At 39.9% G+C, this 18669-nt stretch overlaps 1 protein-coding gene across 3 annotated transcripts in view; it reads left to right on the top strand.

Annotated features, from left to right (window-relative positions):
* The window catches only part of marchf8 (membrane-associated ring finger (C3HC4) 8), a 435761-nt gene that overhangs the window by 104946 nt on the left and 312146 nt on the right, over positions 1-18669 (top strand). For all 3 annotated transcript variants that reach the window (XM_020929310.2, XM_020929318.2, XM_055162636.1), the window contains exon 2: positions 11699-11893. In XM_020929310.2, coding sequence (XP_020784969.2) covers positions 11798-11893 — 96 coding nt within the window. In that variant the 5' untranslated portion in view covers positions 11699-11797. The remainder of the gene's footprint in view (positions 1-11698; positions 11894-18669) is intronic.

Genomic DNA, 18669 nt, shown 5'->3' with positions numbered 1-18669 from the left:
ATGAAAGATAATGAAAACACTGAACATTTGCATCACTTTATAAAAAAAAAAAAAAAAACCTGGACGGCCAGGACAGGACGGCGAAAACGAACATGTCACCCGGACCCTGTTTGGTCACGCTACGCACCGCTACCTACATTCGGTTTGTCGATTAAAAATGAACGTAATCGATGAAATTCTTAATGATCATTTATCAATTAATCGACTAATGATGCCCATCCCTAATTGTTACTGTATAATATGTTGTGTTTATGTTCCCTCATCCCGACACGTAACTGCTGACGACACACGGCCATGTTTTATTGTATGAAGTTTATGCACCCAGTTGTGTGTAATAAAAGAAAAAGAAAAAAAAAAAAGGTACGAAAACAAACTCTTGGTCTGAAAAAAGAATCTAAGTTTAGCTTCCACTGTCGAGCTGTGTTCACTGCTGTCCCCAGTGGTCACCTCATGCACAACTCCAGTGCCATAATTGCACATGTTCTGCAGAAACAGACCAAAATACAGACGGAGGATGGACAGAAGCCTCTATGTGTATCTATATGCGCCTAAATGAGCCTTTACTCTTCAAATTCCGCTTTAGAATAAGTCCTGAGAGTTCTTAAGTGGCTCCTTTGCTCACATTGTCTGCTTCTACCCGTAATGGCCTGACTGCCTTTCTCTACACGGACAGATGGAGCTTATCTTTATGAGTATGGAGCTGGGGTGAAGTGTCTGTACACAGGGTGAGATGTGGTCTACACATCATTAGAGCACAGATCAGCTCAGACTCAGGCCAATTAAAAGAGAGCAGATGTGAGTGCGGTCAGTAACAAGCTCTCAGTGCAGCCTCTGTGTGTGTGTGTGTGTGTGTCTGTGTGTGTGTGGTCTGCTGCTGATGGACACCGGGGCTTTAAAGACCACTTAAACTTTTACTGGAACACACAGGAAATGTTTCTACAAGCTCAGATTTGTATTACTCTAAATAAGTTTATGTAAGTTTAGGCTAAATTGATTTTGCAGGATGAACTAATGTAATGGTTTCAACTTTTCTAGAGGAGGGTTTGTCAAATGCTTTTCTCCTTGGAGATGTTATTGCTTTGTCTGGAATGTTTCACAGTGTAGTATTAAACCGTTTTATCGTCATCAAGACCAAACCAGACAAAGTTACAGGACAGATCTGTGAAGAGACAGCCCTGTTTACTTTCAGAAGGTCAGTTTTTCTTGGTATACTGTACTGGGACAAGACATATTTCACTCTAATACAGTGGAAAATTGGATACAGGGCCTTTTAAAATGGGTAAATGTCAAATGATGAGCATGATTTAAGCATTTGAAGTTCTTTTAAACAAGCTATTGGGCATTTCATGTTTTATTATGAAGGTGCCATTGCTCACATGGTCAGAGTTAAAACTAGGGTCCTCAAGAGACTGGCCTCAAAGACTGTTCTGGTAAAGTGCCTCAGGAGGGGCAGCAGTGCTTTTACTGCTTACACTTTAAGTGGAGCTGTCCACTTCTAATGGGGATGTAGTGAGACTGGTTAGAAGCAGAACAGAGCAGGAACTCTCTGAGATCACAGTCCATCCCACAGTCACGTCTTCATTTGGACCCAGAGGTTGACTTTTACATAACCTCAGCTGAAGCTACAGGCGGAACCTGCTCAGTTTCATGCATAGACTGTATTTATAAATGGTCATGGCTAACCCACTAGCCACCACGTTTCAAATAGGAGGTGAGCATGGGTGCGCTTCTGCTCTGACTCCAATTGACTTTGCACTAAAAACTTGTCACTCCTTCTGTAACTGCTGCAGTGAGCCTCGTCATTTTGGTTTGTATTAACCCGCTCTACTTGATCCTGGTGTTTATATTTCACTGTTTTGTCTCTAAATAATTCCTATTCCTAACACTGAACTCTGCTCCAAATGTGAGCTGAAGGCGACGTCACACTCCTTTTTGTCCACTTGTTTATACAGTCTATGGCTGCATGGCTCTGGGGTTGGATGAGATGTTCTCTGATGTTGGCACAGACATATCACATGGCAGTCATGGTGCTTGGTGTGGGTGAGGAGGGTACAGGGTGGCACAAGAATGAACCGGTCACATGCCTGAGATGTGCGCACTGTGCAGATTTCATCCTCAGGCTGTCCTCACAGTCTAAAGTCTGTCCCTGTTTGTCCCTGTCTGCACCTGTCTGCACCTGTCTGTACCTGTCTGTACCTTTCTCATTTGTCCACAGGGTCCCTGTCTCTGCTCCTTATCACCAGCCCCCCTTCCCCCCAAGGCAGAGCCGCCTGCACCAGGCCTAACACATGCACAATTATATAATCTAATACAAGGATCATTATCTTGCCGCTCCCTTTGCTGTTTGGCCTAGAAGCTAACCATTTAAATGCCCTGAAAATGATTATTATCTTCCCATGTTTTTGAGCACAATGTCTTGCCCCATTACAGTTATATTTTTATAAGCAGCTCTTTTAATGTCAGAATAAGTCTGCTGCGTGCTGCCTGCACAGATGATTTAAGTGAGGAAGAAATCTGGACCACTGCAAACCATTTAGAATGAACTAGTTTTCTTTTTAATATTGTAAGATCAGATACAGTGCCTTTAAAGGTGCACTGTGTCACTTTTCGGCTGCCATTTGCTTGTTTTTCTGGGTGTGTCACTGCTTTGTCTGGAATGTTCCACAGTATGACATTAAACAGCTGTACCTTACATTTATTTACATATTTTCACATCAGACACAGTGACTTTAAAGATGCATTGTGCAACTTTTCTGGCGAAGGGTCTGTCACCTGCTTATCGTCATGGAAATGTTATAATTTTGTCTACAATGTTCCACGGCAGAGATTATTTCAAGGGATGCAACCATAGGCTACATTACTATGGAAGATCATTTGTTCCATCAGATTTTGAATTTTAAATACCACTGAATTTCTCACTTTGAATTTTTGATGTTTAAATTATTTTTATTCTGAATTTTAGTGGCTGAAATTTCACCCCAGACACTTCCTCCAAAAATTCATAATAAAAATAATTCAAACATGTTTTTTCAGAGTAAAAAATTTCAAAATCTGATGAAACAATTTATCTTCCATACATTACAGGTCAGATCTGTGTAGAGGCAACCCTATCCCCAAAGAGAATGATTGTATTTTTGAGCGTTGAAACACTTGTAATGAATAAATCCTAGATAGAAGTGTTTAATGTCATACCGTGGAACGTTCCAGGCAAAGCAATAACATCTCGGACCCCTGAAAAGTTACACAATGCACCTTTAATACAGTACAAACATGCCAAAATTGTGAGTTGTAATATTTCAATCTGTTTTGCTTTTTGCCCATCATCATTCATCTTTTCACGTGGATTCGGTGAAGACTTGCTCCTGGAATGAGTTTCAAACCGACTGACAGTTAAAAGTAGAAAACAGCAGTGCTCAAAGTGGTTTACAGCTTGGCGGGAGTCCTTTTAGTCGTTAATCTGAAAACAAACACGAGTCGAAGAGGATGTTTTTTGCTGCTGCTCTCTGTGTCAAACTGCGCACCGCCAGATCCTGAACTGTAGAGTCAAGAGCTGTGCCTCCGCTCTATTCTCTCTTTGTTAACATGGCCTCATCTCATAAAGGAAATATTTGGTTATTTTTATTCTGAGAAGGTTTTTTAGAAGCCAGAAGTCAGAGGTGGAGGAACAACTGATCTTCATGTTCACTGGTATTGTTAAGCGTAGTTTTGGGGTACTGGTAGTTTCCACAGCAACCGCAGATAGTTTTTATTGAAGTGATATCATACAAAAAATCTAAATGGAACCTTAAGCCATGTTATAATGCTGTCAAAAACATACCAGGAGTTGTGTGTTGTTTAATTCATACATGTTTGAGTAATTCTATATTATTAGTTTGTTTACATCTCCAAAGCTCAAAATGCTCTGTTCCACATTGTGATAGTTTTGACGTTAACAGCTCCTTTTATCTTCAGTAGAGATTTGTAACTTCAAGGTTGAAACGATCCAAATGATTCTAGTGAACGTAAGAGAATTTAAGTAATTTATCTTCCACGTACATCTTAGTTTAACATTGACTCACAAAAGCTATATTTACACCATCACCTTCCCTTGGTGTACCATTGGCATACCACTATCTAAAATGTGGCATATTGCTGACTAACCGGTGTCTACTGGCCTTCATAGTCTCACCACACTTGCTTTATAAACCTCCTCCTTTGAAAGCAGAGTCAAAGAGGCTTGAACACTCAAAGATCACACTATGTTCACTTTTGAAGTCATAGTATGTTGACTTTTCGAGTCCGCCTGGGCCTTTATTATTCATGGTAAATAAACTTCTTTCCTTAAGATGTCCAGTTGATCTCCAGCCTTTTACTTCTACCCTTTCTTGGACAAGCTGAAAACTTTTACAACAATGAAGATGTATGAATAAGTTAAACTAATATCTAAAAATAATGCATCAGTTTTATATAGCGCTTTTCTGGACACTCAAAGGCTGCGTTCAGACTGCAGCCTGAACTGACCCAAATCCAATTTTTTGGCCTCTATGTGACCTGTATCAGATTTTTTTTATGATAGTCTGAACGACACAGATCAGATTTTTTCAAATGCAACCCAGGACACTTGGATATGTGCTCCTGAAACCGATACATATCTGATCTTTTGACATGCGACTTCAGTCTGAACGGCCAAAGCGAATTCCTCTGACCTACACGTTATCAACAAGCCACAAACGTCACTATTCTGCGCTGAAGTAGGCGAAAATTGTTACTGAACTCCGTGTCACTGAAGTGAAGCACATCACCACTCACCACTCTTGGCTCCGTCTCCACATCCACACGTTCCTTTCAACGGACGTCGCTGCCGCTGTCCCACAAAACACCACGACCAAAAACCTCGTCCTTCTCCTTCTCAATCTCCTCTTTAAAACATGTACATGTTCTGGCTCCAGTACGAGAGGAACTTTAAAATCTCCAGGTGCTCAATGTTCGCGTCCATGTTTGGACAACTTCTGTAAACACAGAGCACGCTCACTGCGGTTGACGTCATCGTGTCTCCAGTGCACATGCGGGACACTTTCGGGCCGTTTACTGTTCAAACTGGAGTCACATACAAGTCACATTTAATTGGAAATGTGAACGAGTTCCCAAAAACATTGAATTTCACAAAAAAATCTGAATTGAGCATTAAGCCCTGCAGTCTGAACGTTGCCAAAGACAGAGCATTATTCAGTCACTCCACACTCTCTGTAGTGGTAAGATATTATTGTAGCCACAGCTGCCCTGGGACAGGCTGACAATCTGCGTCATAGGCCCCTCCAACCACCACCAACACTCACCCACACACCACTTTCATACTAGGTAATGTGGGTGAAGTGTCTTGCCTAAGGACACAATGGCATTTTTTGTGAGTGATGCCCCACTGTGGCACCTGATTTTCTCAGTGTCTCCCATCCAAGTACTAACCAGGCCTGGCCCTGCTGAGCTTCTGAGATCTGACAGGATCAGGCTTCGACAAGCTGGTACGGGCACAAATGTTATGGAGTTTAAAAACACAGTGGAGTACTTTCTTTATTACCACATGACGTCACAAGATTGAGTGTTTTCTGTTTGAGAGAACAACTAAATATATAAACTAAATATGCAGGGTTTGTGTGTTAAATGTATGTTTTTGATGAGGAAACAACGTTATAACATAGATGAGAAAACTGCATAATATGAGCCCTTTTAAAACCAATTAAAGTCACAAGAATGTATATTATGTCCCCTGTAGGTTACTCAGTGTCTCCTTTAGCCTTTAGAGGAAGACTTGAGGCTGAATTATAGTTCGGTGTCGACTCAACGCACACTGCCTCCATCGCCTTGTCGCCGTCGTTTTTGATTTAATTTGGGCTTTAACTGCAGCAGAGGTGTGAGGAGGTCCCCTGTGTCTCTCTCAGACCCCCCGCTGTGAACAGGGCTCGGCTGCTATTCTCAGCCTCTCTGGAGACTGGAGCGTTTGTGGAGTTTGGAAAAAAGTTTTGTTGCATCAGAAAGTTCAATATATATATATATATATATAAATGTTTGTGGTGTTGAATTTGGTGATGTCATGTTTTTAGATTTACTGTTTTTGAGAGAAACATACAAACTTTTTATCTGCAAATGTTGTCCCTTATTATTTGTCGTATTAATCTTATGACTTAAATTTGCCTTATTGTACAAAAGAAGTTTTAAGCCATGTTATAATGTTGTTACCTCAGTCAAAACATGCTGGGGTTGTCTAGGTCTAAAACAGGATTTAACCAGGACTAAACCAGGACTAAACCAGCACCTAACCAGGTCTACGTAAACAAGCTCTAAACCAGAACTAAAAACAGGACTAAAACCAGAACTAAAACCAGGACTAAACCAGGTCTAAACCAGGAATAAACCAGGACTAAAACCAGGTCTAAATCCATTTCTAAAACCGGTTCTAAACCAGGTCTAAAACCAGGTCTAAACCAGTAATAAACAAGGAATAAACCCAGGACTAAACCAGGTCTAAAACAGGATTTAACCAGGTCTAAACCAGGACTAAAACCAGGTCTAAAATCAGGTTTAAATCCATTTCTAAAACCGGTTTTAAACCAGGTCTAAAACCAGGTCTAAACCAGGAATAAACAAGGAATAAAACCAGGTCTAAACCAGGTCTAAACCAGGTCTAAACCAGCACCTAACCAGGTCTAAACAAGCTCTAAACCAGGACTAAACCAGAACTAAAACCAGGACTAAAGCAGATCTAAACCAGAACTAAAAACAGGACTAAAGCAGATCTAAACCGGGACTAAAACCAGTTCTAAACCAGGTCAAAAACCAGGTCTAAACAGGTAATAAACAAGGAACAAAACCAGGACTAAAACAGGATTTAACCAGAACTAAACCAGGACTAAACCACGACTAAACCCAGTGTAAAACCAGGTCCAATCCAGGTCCAAAACCAGGACTAAACCAGCAATAAAACCAGGAATAAAACAGGATTTAACCAGGACTAAACCAGGACCAAACCAGGTCTAAAACCAGGTCCAAATCAGGTCCAAAACCAGGACTAAACCAGGACTAAACTGTACATAAAACTGGTCCGCGGCTCTAAAAAGGTTGGGGACCACTGCTCTATCCAGTTATTTTATTTTTCTGCTTTTGCCAAAATTCCGGATTGTTCCTTTAAGTTATATAAGAAAGAGCGTTGCTATTAGCATGTTAGCAGGCTAGTTGTTTTTAGCTTCATTGGTTATCAACTAGGGACGATTCTCAAAAGAAGACGACTTATCACGTATAGACTACATTAAAGCAGGGAGATAATAGTGTTATTTTATGGAAAAGTTTTATGTAGCAGATTATTTTTAATAGTCACATCTCTATTATAAATTCATTGCAGTGATTTATGAGGCAGTTAAGAACGCGTTAACAAAGTGAGAAATAACATCGGACGGCTGGAGACCGATTAAAATCAGCTCGTTCTGTTTTTCACGTTTTTATCTTGACAAGACTTTGCTTTAGTTTTTCCTGACGCTGACTGCTGCGCGCGGTAGAAGAATCTTGCTGGCAGCGTTCTCCACCGCTGTTGCATCCTCACAAAACACTATTATAAACGTCTTTTAAAAATACCAAAAAGTATCTTGACTCGACTTGTTCTCAGTTGCACTCACATTTAGAACAGCGGTGGATAATAGCGCAGTTCGACCTTGTAGCTTTCTTGTACGTGTCATGTGTGAATGCAAAATGCCCGGGAATCCACCATTAGTGAATTCTCTGCTGCAACTTCACAACTCCGGGCCCGTGTTCGGTCAAGGAGGAGCAGTTCAGCCATTATTTTTGTTTCTATTTTCTTTAAACTTGCGGTTTGTGCAATAGTGCGGAGTGTAATGAAGGTACTGTAACTGTCAAATGCAAAAAATGAAAACCACATGCACAGTTTGGTTTAAATGCAGTGTAAGATTTTTCAATGTGGAGAAAAATGTTTGTTGTAGTTAAAGATGCGCTGTGTAACATTCTACCACCTGCTTGTCTCCATGGAGATGATATTGCCAGTGGTGGAAAGGGTCCTGAAAATGTTAGTTACTTGACTAATAATTAGTGATGGGCGAATGGAGCCTCGTGAAGCAGTGACACCTCAGTCGCAATATTGTCTCAAATGGTTCGACGTGTCTGAGGCCTTGGAGAAACACTGACCTCTAGTGGACAAATTTAACCATTGGCACACAGGTGTCTCAGCATCGATGAAGTATTGTTAGTGTAAGACAATACTTGTGTGCAGAGCGACACAGTACCTAACAACAACAATAATAATGATGATTTAAAATAATATGTAAAGAGCAACATAAATAGCTGCTGTAAATAAGAAAATAGGTTAACTTGTTAGATGGAATTAGATCAAAGTCCCAAACCATGAATCGCTTTTTTCCACTTGTAGATGCCATCGAAAATGAAACAAATACCAACAGTCGCCAAAATCACCACTAACGTCACACAATACTCCTCACTACCCAACATTTTTAAGAAATATTGGTGCATCTTTTATACTGTAGCAGTTTAGCGCTTGTCAAACCACAGAAGTGCGCTGAACACTCTGAAACACTCTGAACCAATCGCAGAGCGGAACATTCGCTGAGCCAATGAAACGCTTCGATACACTGAAGCGATTGACACACAGAGCGAAGCAGTAGGGGGAGGGGCCGACACTTCGACACTTTGGTCACGTGAGCGGCTGCTGTGAGACGAGCTCCGAGGCAGTGCTTCAGAGCAATTAGTTTCAGAAAGAACGAGACGTGCTCCGGAGCTCCGACTCATTTGGCCTTCACTACTAATAATGTACTCAATTACAAGTATGAGTACTGCTTCTGAAATGGAACTTAAGTAAAAAATATGGAGGATCAATACTACGCAGAGTACAAGTTACTACTTCCTTTTACGGTATTGAAAGATGCAGAAACAGCTCACTCCAAACTTGTTCACTACTGAGTAAATTTCATTAGGGCTCCATCGTTGATCTATTGTTTGGGCAATATTATAGGCTGATATGTGCACTTGGAGACACATCAGCTATTGGCCTAAATCTTGCCATTATGGGCCAATAGTCCACGTGGACATGTTATACCTAGTGATGGGCAAATGAGTCGGAGCTCCGGAGCACGTCTCGTTCTTTCTGAAACAAATTGCTCTGAAGCACTGCCTCGGAGCTCGTCTCACAGCAGCCGCTCACGTGACCAAAGTGTCGAAGTGTCGGCCCCTCCCCCTACTGCTTCGCTCTGTGTGTCAATCGCTTCAGTGTATCGAAGCGTTTCATTGGCTCAGCGAATGTTCCGCTCTGCGATTGGTTCAGAGTGTTTCAGAGTGTTCAGCGCACTTCTGTGGTTTGACAAGCGCTAAACTGCTACAGTATAAAAGATGCACCAATATTTCTTAAAAATGTTGGGTAGTGAGGAGTATTGTGTGACGTTAGTGGTGATTTTGGCGACTGTTGGTATTTGTTTCATTTTCGATGGCATCTACAAGTGGAAAAAAGCGATTCATGGTTTGGGACTTTGATCTAATTCCATCTAACAAGTTAACCTATTTTCTTATTTACAGCAGCTATTTATGTTGCTCTTGACATATTATTTTAAATCATCATTATTATTGTTGTTGTTAGGTACTGTGTCGCTCTGCACACAAGTATTGTCTTACACTAACAATACTTCATCGATGCTGAAACACCTGTGTGCCAATGGTTAAATTTGTTCACTAGAGGTCAGTGTTTCTCCGAGTCCTCAGACACGTCGAACCATTTGAGACAATATTGCAACTGAGGTGTCAATGCTTCACGAGACTTCATTCGCCCATCACTAGTTATACCTTGTTATGAAACTTAGACTCTATATCAGGAGTCTCCAACCTGCATCTCGGAATCTACTGGTAGCTCTCCACACCCTTCCAAGTAGCTCACCAAGAGATTTTGGAATCATACCATTGTGCTGAATAACAAAAATTTGGTTAATTACACGCCTATTCCTATTGTAAATGTATCATTTTGAAGCCCAATTTTGTGCACTAATAAATGGACAATGGTTTATGTTTTGTAGGGATCTAACTGTACCCCAAAGCTTGCACACTTGCTTATAATCATCTAAATTTCTTATGGTTGCTAAAATTTGTAACTCTCTGGCATTTTTGTTTTAGTAGCTCAACAGAGGAAAAATGTTGGAGACTCCTGATCTATATTATGTCCATTTAATCCAATTTACAGACAGATAAATGTCCTGATATGTGACGCCGCATCAATATTTATCTATGGAGTAATTTGTCTGTGTCTGTGACGCTGTACTTCCTCCGAACGCACCCCCAGAGTCACTCATGTGCGCTTGTTTACACCCATGCACAGCCATAGATCCATGTGCTCAACTTTGAGGTGGTGCTTTAAACGCTCTTGTGTCTGATCCATGATACTGACGATAAATAAAAGTGAACTTCAGCGCAGTTTAGGCCAGAAACATACCTACTGCTTGTTTTTTTGTTTTTTGTGAGTGCAGAGCAGAGAGAACTGTTCCATAGACGGAGGACATAAACTGTCAATATGCTGGATTATATTATTTTTAAGGACGATCAGTTTGAGCCAGGATTAAAATGACACTTATTAGTGAAGACTTGTGATCTGAGAGGAGCCTGTGTGAGCAGTGAGTGTTACAAATGTGTTGGATTTGAAGCTACTCCGTGAACTCCCACACATAAACAGCCTGTTTTCTCTGACACTGGCCTTGTGTAAAGTGACTATAGTGGCTGTATACACATTACTTGAAACTGCACTAATATGTAAATGAGCTGTGAACAGAGGTGTGAATGATCTGCTTATAATTACCACACATTTACCGCTAAAGACTAATAGCGGTATTTTACTTACTTTCTTTACTGGCTAGAATATCAAGCAAAAAAAAAAAAAAAAATGCCATTAGGCCGACCTACTGTCTTTAAATATGACTCTAAAGAAGAAGAAATGTAGCCTAAACAAACCTAATTTAAAATTCAGTAGAGCCAAACTTGAGTTTTATAATCAATTGAAGATTTACAGTGAATTTTTACATCACTAAATGTTTCGGCTTTAATATTGACTGTCAGCACCTTCAACTCCCATTTTATCTGTATCACATTGGCCGCAAAAAAATCCATATCGGTCAGGCCCTAACTTCTATCATTTAAAATATTACATGATTATGAATGACATTTTTTTGTTTATATTTTTTTGGTTCAAGTTTAAAAAAAAATCTACTGGTTACTTTCCACCCTTGGTTGTTGCTTTGGCCTAGTTTGTCATTGAATTTATCTACAAGCTGATGCTGCCAGACTAAGTCACATGTAAGATCTGTGAGGAGGCAATCCAATTCACAGTAAGAATGGATTTTGAGGTATGTTTGTTTTTTTTTAGCACTAGAGACATCTTTAATCCTTTAAATGCAAGATTGATAGGTTTAATGCCATACTGTGGAGCATTCCGAGCAAAGCATGTGACACTTCTTCACCAGTCAAGACAACATTTGACTTTAGGATGTGCAATATGTATTCTGTCACAGTGTTAGCCAATCAAAACAGAGTAAAAACCTTCGTTACCATGGCAGCAGAAGTCCAAACTTACATTGATCTCTTAAATGCACAAAAGAACAGGTAAATTCAGGTAGACTTTTGCTTGTACATGACCTGACCTCTTTTTTTTCTTCTTCGTCTTTTTCTCCAGGGTGTAGCGGACACGTCGCGTTGGTCCGGCCCATCATGCCCGTTGTCTTGACGACAGACAGGAAGTGAACGCGTGAAGCTGCTGGGGCCACCTGCTGGGATGAACATGCCACTGCACCAGATCTCGGTCATTCCCCGAGAGGTCTCCATGTCCAGGGTCACAGGCAGCAGCAAGGCCAAAGACAAAGACAAGCAGGTAGGAGCTGGTGTGGGTCAAAACGGCTTTATCTGCAAAGTTTGAGTCTGGATATTTACCTGTTTTCAGTACGGCTGTAGTTATTTAGCAGGTAAATCCGCAGATGGGGTCTTAAAGGCGTGCCTGGTAGAGCATTGTTGGGTTGCAAGAGATTTTTTTTGGGTCGCCTTGTCACGATCTGCATGTAGATCTGCAATATACAGTTCAATTCCTGTATCATTCGTTCATTCATTTTTCAATATAAAACCAAAAATAAAAAAACTAAAAAACTACTATTTTCTTCATTATTTGTCTTCAGAACCAAAATGGAAAAAAACGGATAACAATTAGTTTTTTCAGTTTTCGATTTTGTGTTTAAATTAATAATAGAAAAAAATGGATAACAGCCGTTTCCTGTTTACGTGACTTCTGTGACTGCGATGCCGGACTGAACCAGGACTGAACCAAGGCCAAACCAGGTCTGGGACCACACCGAGACTGAGACCAAGACTTAGACTGGGAACAGGACCAGGACTGAGACCGGGACCAGACCAGGACCAGACCGTGATTGAAACCGGGACCACACCGGGACCAGACCAGGACTGAAAACGGTTTAGTCCTGGTTTAATCCTGTTTTAGTCCTGATTCAGTCCTGGTTTAGTCCTGGTTTAGTCCTGCAACACAGTTTAAGTCACGTAAACGGGAAACAGCCATTATCCGTTTTTTCCATTATTCATTTAAACATAAAATCAATACATGAAAAAATGAATCGTTATCCGTTTTTCCATTTTGGTTTTGGAGACAAATAAAGAAGAAAACTATTGTTTTTTTGTTATACTGAAAAACAAATGAACGAATGATACATAGATTCAGTTCTGACACATTAGAGCGCTAGTGAGTCAAGTGAATCCTATCTGCCTGCTCTGCAGCTAAAGTTGAGAAATACTGCTTGGTTGTATAAAAAAAGGGTGATAAATCAGCAAAGCTTAGTGCACTTCAGGATATGTATGAATACCTTTTATTGCTGGTTCAATTATTAGTCATTTTTCAGAGAGACACGATCACTCAGTCAACATTAAAATATCCTCATTAATGTTCAATAATGGTCAACCCCTCGTTTATTTTGCGATTTACCAATGTCTTTTGACTTGGTTCGCAAAGGTTTGTGACTTTTAAAATATGGGTCCCCAGAAAAAAAAGTTTGGGAAACACTGGTGTGGAGGTTCCACCATCTGCTTGTCTCCATGGAGATGTTGTTGCTTTGTCTGGAATATCCCACTATGGCATTAAACTTATCAATTTCGCATTTACTCAATAACATGGGTTTTCATTGACTTAAAAACTTGCATTGTTACTGTGAATAGATTTGCCTCTTCACAGTGTAGTGCCATACTGAGGAACATTCCAGGCATCATCTATAGAGAGGGAAGCAGATGATGGACCCTTCACCAGAAAAGTTACACAACGCAACTTTAATTTACCCATTTTTCTTTTGGTCTACTAATCATTTTATTTGGCTTCTAAGGATTTTTGTGCACAAGAGCGGGAAGTGTATGGAGTGTTCTGGGAGTGATTTGACAGTTTAATCTGCCTTTTCATTTATGAACCTCTTAGGGGCCCAGAATTGAAACCTCAGCTTATTAATTACTATTAGAGGGGCCCATGTGAGACTTCTTGCCGTGGGCCCCCAATTTTCTGTTGACGAGCCTGCTTAGCTGTACACACGGTTGTCTTTGTGAGTTATTCATTAGTCAGGCATGTCTTTAGTTGTCAAATAATGTCTGTAATCGACCACAGTCCCAGTTCTGTTAAAGGTGCACTATGTAACTTTTTGGTTGGGGGTTTCGTCACTTGCTCTTTTCTACGGATATGTTTTTGCTCTGCCTGGAATGTTCTAGCCACCTAGTTTCTCCCCTCAATTTCATTTCTCTCCAGCGACTAGGTCAGGAATTAAAATACATGGTTCGTAGAATGGTTCGCGAAGAATTTACCCCAGAAGTGCGAATTCGCAGGCAAATACACAGCACAAAATTACAGAACAATGAAGAGGATTTAAAAAGCCAGAACAAAGAGAATGTTTGGTGAATTTTATCGTCAGAGGGGAAAGACGTTATATGCCCTTCTTCCTACGGGCCTTATGTTTGACACCTGTGTCCTACGGGGTTTGAGAAAAGCTTAATATACCAGTTAGTTAGTTAGTGGCGCGTTACATATGTCATGACCAAATAGCAGCGATTGGTTAAAGCTACTGTCGAGCGAACGAATCCTAATGCTGTGAGATCAGACGGTTTCTACGAAGTGAAACTGGCTGATGAATCAGGCTAGGAATGTTCCACAGTATGACATTAAACAGCTATAACTTACTTTTATACAGTTATAAGTGTTTTTTATAGGTAAAAAAATACCTAGAAAAACAGGCGTTCTGACTGTGAGTGGGGTCGCCTCTCCTCAGATCTGACCTGTAACTCTGCCTGATTTGGTCTCCATGAAGATAGAAAGGTTTAACGCCATACTATGAAACATTCCAGACAAAGCAATAACATCTCCATGGAGAAAAACATTTGAACGGAGCCGGAATCTGCTCAAAATGCTTTAAAAAGTGAGAGACAAAAGTATTTTTTTAATGTTCAATATTATTCATGTGCAGACAACATTTCTCTATTCCAACTGTGAACAGCTTTTCACCATCAGCAGGTCGAGACCTCAATTCTGAAATGGTGTTTTGATGTTAAAATGTGAGTTCATTTCATTGTTGTCATTTAATTAGTTACCTTTTTTCCTTTTACCAAAATTTCCGTCCATTGGCTTTGGTGGATTTAGTAAGACTTGTATTTTAACCGTAGTCATTTTATTTAGCATTTTATTTCTCTATGTGCAGTACTATAGGATTCCTTCATATGAAATGTGCTTTTGAAAGTCCGTGTAGTTGGGCGTCTGACCTTTAACCTTCACTTCAGAGCTTTAGACAGATCATACGGCTCCCTGTGATTGCTGTTTAAAAACCGTTTTCTTTTACATCAAGCCATCTTTATGAAATGAATGGGCAATTTTGCTGAGTTTTACAGTGTGTTGGTGCAGAGAAACTCAACTGTGGTGAGCTATACATCCATTTAGCATTTAAAAAAAAAAAAATCTTTCTGATAAATAGAGCATGGTCTTTTGTGTTTGAAGGCTTTTGAATACGTTATAGGTACAGTTTGGCAAAAATGTAAGCAATAAAATCAGTTTCTAAAACGTAATAGATTTTCATGTTGAACTGTTTTGCATAAAGCCTGATAATAGTTGTAACCCCTACAGACATGTTGTGAAATGATCCAAAAACCTTCATTTTGTCTTCTTTTGTACATTAACTTTGTGTATCATGTGTGTCGTGTAATTTTTCTGGTAGCGGGCCCGTCAGTTGCTTGTTTCCATGGAGATGTTATTACTTTGCCTGCTGTGTTCTAAAGTATGGCATTAAATTTAAATCAATCCATCAGCACTGGCTTCCTGTGAGCTTCAGAACAGACTCTTGCATGGGTCCATTTTTGGAGACCAGCACCCACAGAGTACAGGACCACACCCGCCCGGACCCATGATTTTGTCAAAGTTAATCCCACACCCGCCCTGGGACCTGGGATAAATCACACACAAATTATAAGCATTCTAAATTACGACTTCAAGTATTACAGTTACGAAATGAAACAGTTATACTTTCTTCATTACGAATACAAATTCACAGATACGACTCGACTGTCATCACTTCACAGGCTTTATTTACTGAGCAGAAGAAACATTGATCGAGATGCCGGACTTTTGCGCTACATATGCCACAGACTAAACCAGGACTAAACTAGGACCAGACCCGAATTAAACCAGGACTCACTATCGGGACTGGCTCGGAGGTGCGCCCGCGCAGACTGTGAACGCAGGTGAAAGGACCGGCTTACAGCTCCACACCCCATGGAGGAAAGCGCAGCCATTGCCCCATCACGCTTTGTGGCTACCTGGTTTAGACCTGGTTTAGACCTGGTTTAGACCTGGTTTAGACCTGGTTTAGACCTGGTTTAGACCTGGTTTAGACCTGATGTAGTCCTGGTTTAGACCTGGTTTTAGACCTGGTTTAGTCCTGGTTTTAGACCTGGTTTAGTCCTGGTGTAGTCCTGATGTAGTCCTGGTTTAGTCCTGGTTTAGTCCTGGTTTAGTCCTGGTTTAGACCTGGTTTAGACCTGATTTAGACCTGATTTAGACCTGGTATAGTCCTGGTTTAGTCATGGTTCAGTCCTGATGTAGTCCTGGTTTAGACCTGGTTTAGACCTGGTTTAGACCTGGTTTAGACCTGGTTTAGACCTGGTTTAGCCTGGTTTAGTAAATTTCAAATGTATAAAAAGTGCTATACAAATAAGTGAGATCTGAGCAATGAAAAGTTACACAATGCACCTTTTAAATTTGAATAATCGTAATTTGTATCCCATTATAATCAGCGTGCATGTCACTAATGAAACTACTGCACATCGCGTCAGGTTTGTGAAGTTGTAGTGTACAGTTTAGTATCAGGTTTTTGTATATTTATGGTGAGTTGTTGTGTGGGATCATGGGTGACGTAGACTTGCTGGACAAAATAAAGCCTGGGAAAGATCACTAAATGACTCAAACATGCATGTACGACGTCTAAAACCTCTTTAGGCATGTGTTTGATGAGGGAACAACATTATAACATGGTAGAAAGCATAATACCCCCTTTTTCAAACACCCGCTAGTTGCAGCCCTGTAATTCAGCTGTGAGTATTTCTTTGTTCTCTAAAACTATTGTCATGAATCCGTTTAAAAACATTCCCACAGAAACCCAATCCCTCACCATCCCTAAGTTATTACGCAAGGGCCTGGTTTAAAAGCGCCTCTAGTTAGTCTTAATACTCGTTTGGTTTTCCTGATGGGAGCTTGTTGGAGCTGTGAGCGTCCATCTCTGTGGGCCCAAGGGGTTAACTATCCCTCAGCCCCGGCTTTGCTTCGTTAAAAGATAAAAACTCCCTCTGCGTCAATAATGTTTGGGGAAATAAATTCAGGAGTTGTCTAAATTGGTGCAACTGTGTTATCAAAGCACACAGACGAATGAGGAGGGCACATGCTGCTAGTTCAGAATGAGAATTATTTGAGTTCTACTTCTGGCAAAAATCGGAAATGACCATTCTTTAAAGGGTCCATGTTACACTGTTTTCTGATCTGTGTTACAGCAGGGCTCCCACAGTTATGGAAATCCTGGAAATCCTGGAATTTTATGCATGCAACTCCAGTGTTCTGTTAAGTTCTCAATAGGCTATTATGATTATTTCTGAACGTCTGCACCTTTTGTTTAAAACAGACGACAATAAATGCACTGACGGTATTTTGAATGTTCAAGAACTATAATCCCAAACCATAAGGTGAGTGGAAAGGGTTAACATTTCATAGTCTTTAGATCAATTTTACACGTGTAGGTGCTGTAAAGTCATGGAAAATTCACTTTAAGTCATGAAAAGTCATGGAAAAGTTTTGAAATTTTGTCTGTGAAAAAGAGTGAGAACCCTGTTACAATGTTTTTACCTCATCCAAACCATTGTTGTGTTTTGTTTCATTCACATGTTTTACACACAAATTCTGCATATTTAGGCTGAGTTCATCTCTCAAATGGAAAACACTCTCTTCCACCTTGTGATGTCATGTGGTAATGCAGGAAGAGCTCCACTATGTTTTTAAACTCCATACACCTTCACTTGAATCATTTGGATAATTTCAGCTCTGGATATGCCAAACTCTACTAATAGACAAGAGGTAGTAGGTCGCTGTTAACTTAAAAACCATCACCTCATGACATCATAAGGCGGAATAGAGCATGTGGGTCCAGTCAAGTGGTAACGGAGGGAAACAGGCAGATTTTTTAGATTCAAATGTCTCTTATTCAGAAACTAGAGCGACTTTTGAAATAAGTAAAGTATCAGAATGTAGGAAAGAGTTACACTCTAACAGGGTAAAGTTAAACCTGTGATAAAAAATAAAAAACTCATGTCGTTAACGGAGGGAATGAAATATGCAGCACTTTTTGGGCAATAAATACAAACAGTGATAACTCTTGGTTCTCACTTACATATCCTTAACAAACTGGTTTGAATATTTGCTTCATATAGTTTTCTACCATATGGTACAAGATTAGGTTGAAAAACCTCTTACTTTATGAGTAATGAGATTTTTTATTAAGAAAGGTCATGGTAACGGAGGGAAAGTAACGGAGGGAAAATTATGCGAACAAGTAGAAGGTGCAGGATTTTGCATCATTTGTCGCTTTTTTCTTCCGAATACTTTAATATTACTTCAAAATGAAAGGAAACTATTTCTATAAAATATGTCAGTCCTTCCAAGCAAATTTTTATCATTTTAAATACTTTTTTTTAAAAATCATGTACCTTCATCAACAGTTCAAAGATGGAATAACACAAGATATGATGAAATACATCCATTTATTTACATGATTTGCAGGTCTTTGAAATTTGGGAAATAATTTTTGTTCCATGTTTCATACATGGTCTGTTTAAAACATATGGAACTTTAGAACCAAAAGTGGTACAGAAAAAATGTAAACAGTTTCATAAACTAGAGTACATATGTATCTGTTGAGTACATTTTTATATCAGATGCATTAACTTGAATTTTTGGCCTTGCTGTTTACTTCTGCTTGACCGGGCCCATGTGTGATTGAAATAAAACACAACTCCAGTATGTTTTTGATGAGGTGGCAACATTATAACAAGGCTTAAAGCTCACAAGAGTCAATTTTGTGTAAT

Source organism: Boleophthalmus pectinirostris, unplaced genomic scaffold (assembly GCF_026225935.1).
Source record: "Boleophthalmus pectinirostris isolate CB_2022bp ecotype Guang Dong unplaced genomic scaffold, ASM2622593v1 HiC_scaffold_5, whole genome shotgun sequence".
Classification (NCBI taxonomy): domain Eukaryota; kingdom Metazoa; phylum Chordata; class Actinopteri; order Gobiiformes; family Gobiidae; genus Boleophthalmus; species Boleophthalmus pectinirostris.
The sequence above is the reverse complement of the archived record's forward strand: the minus strand, read 5'-3'. Positions and strand labels throughout refer to the sequence as shown.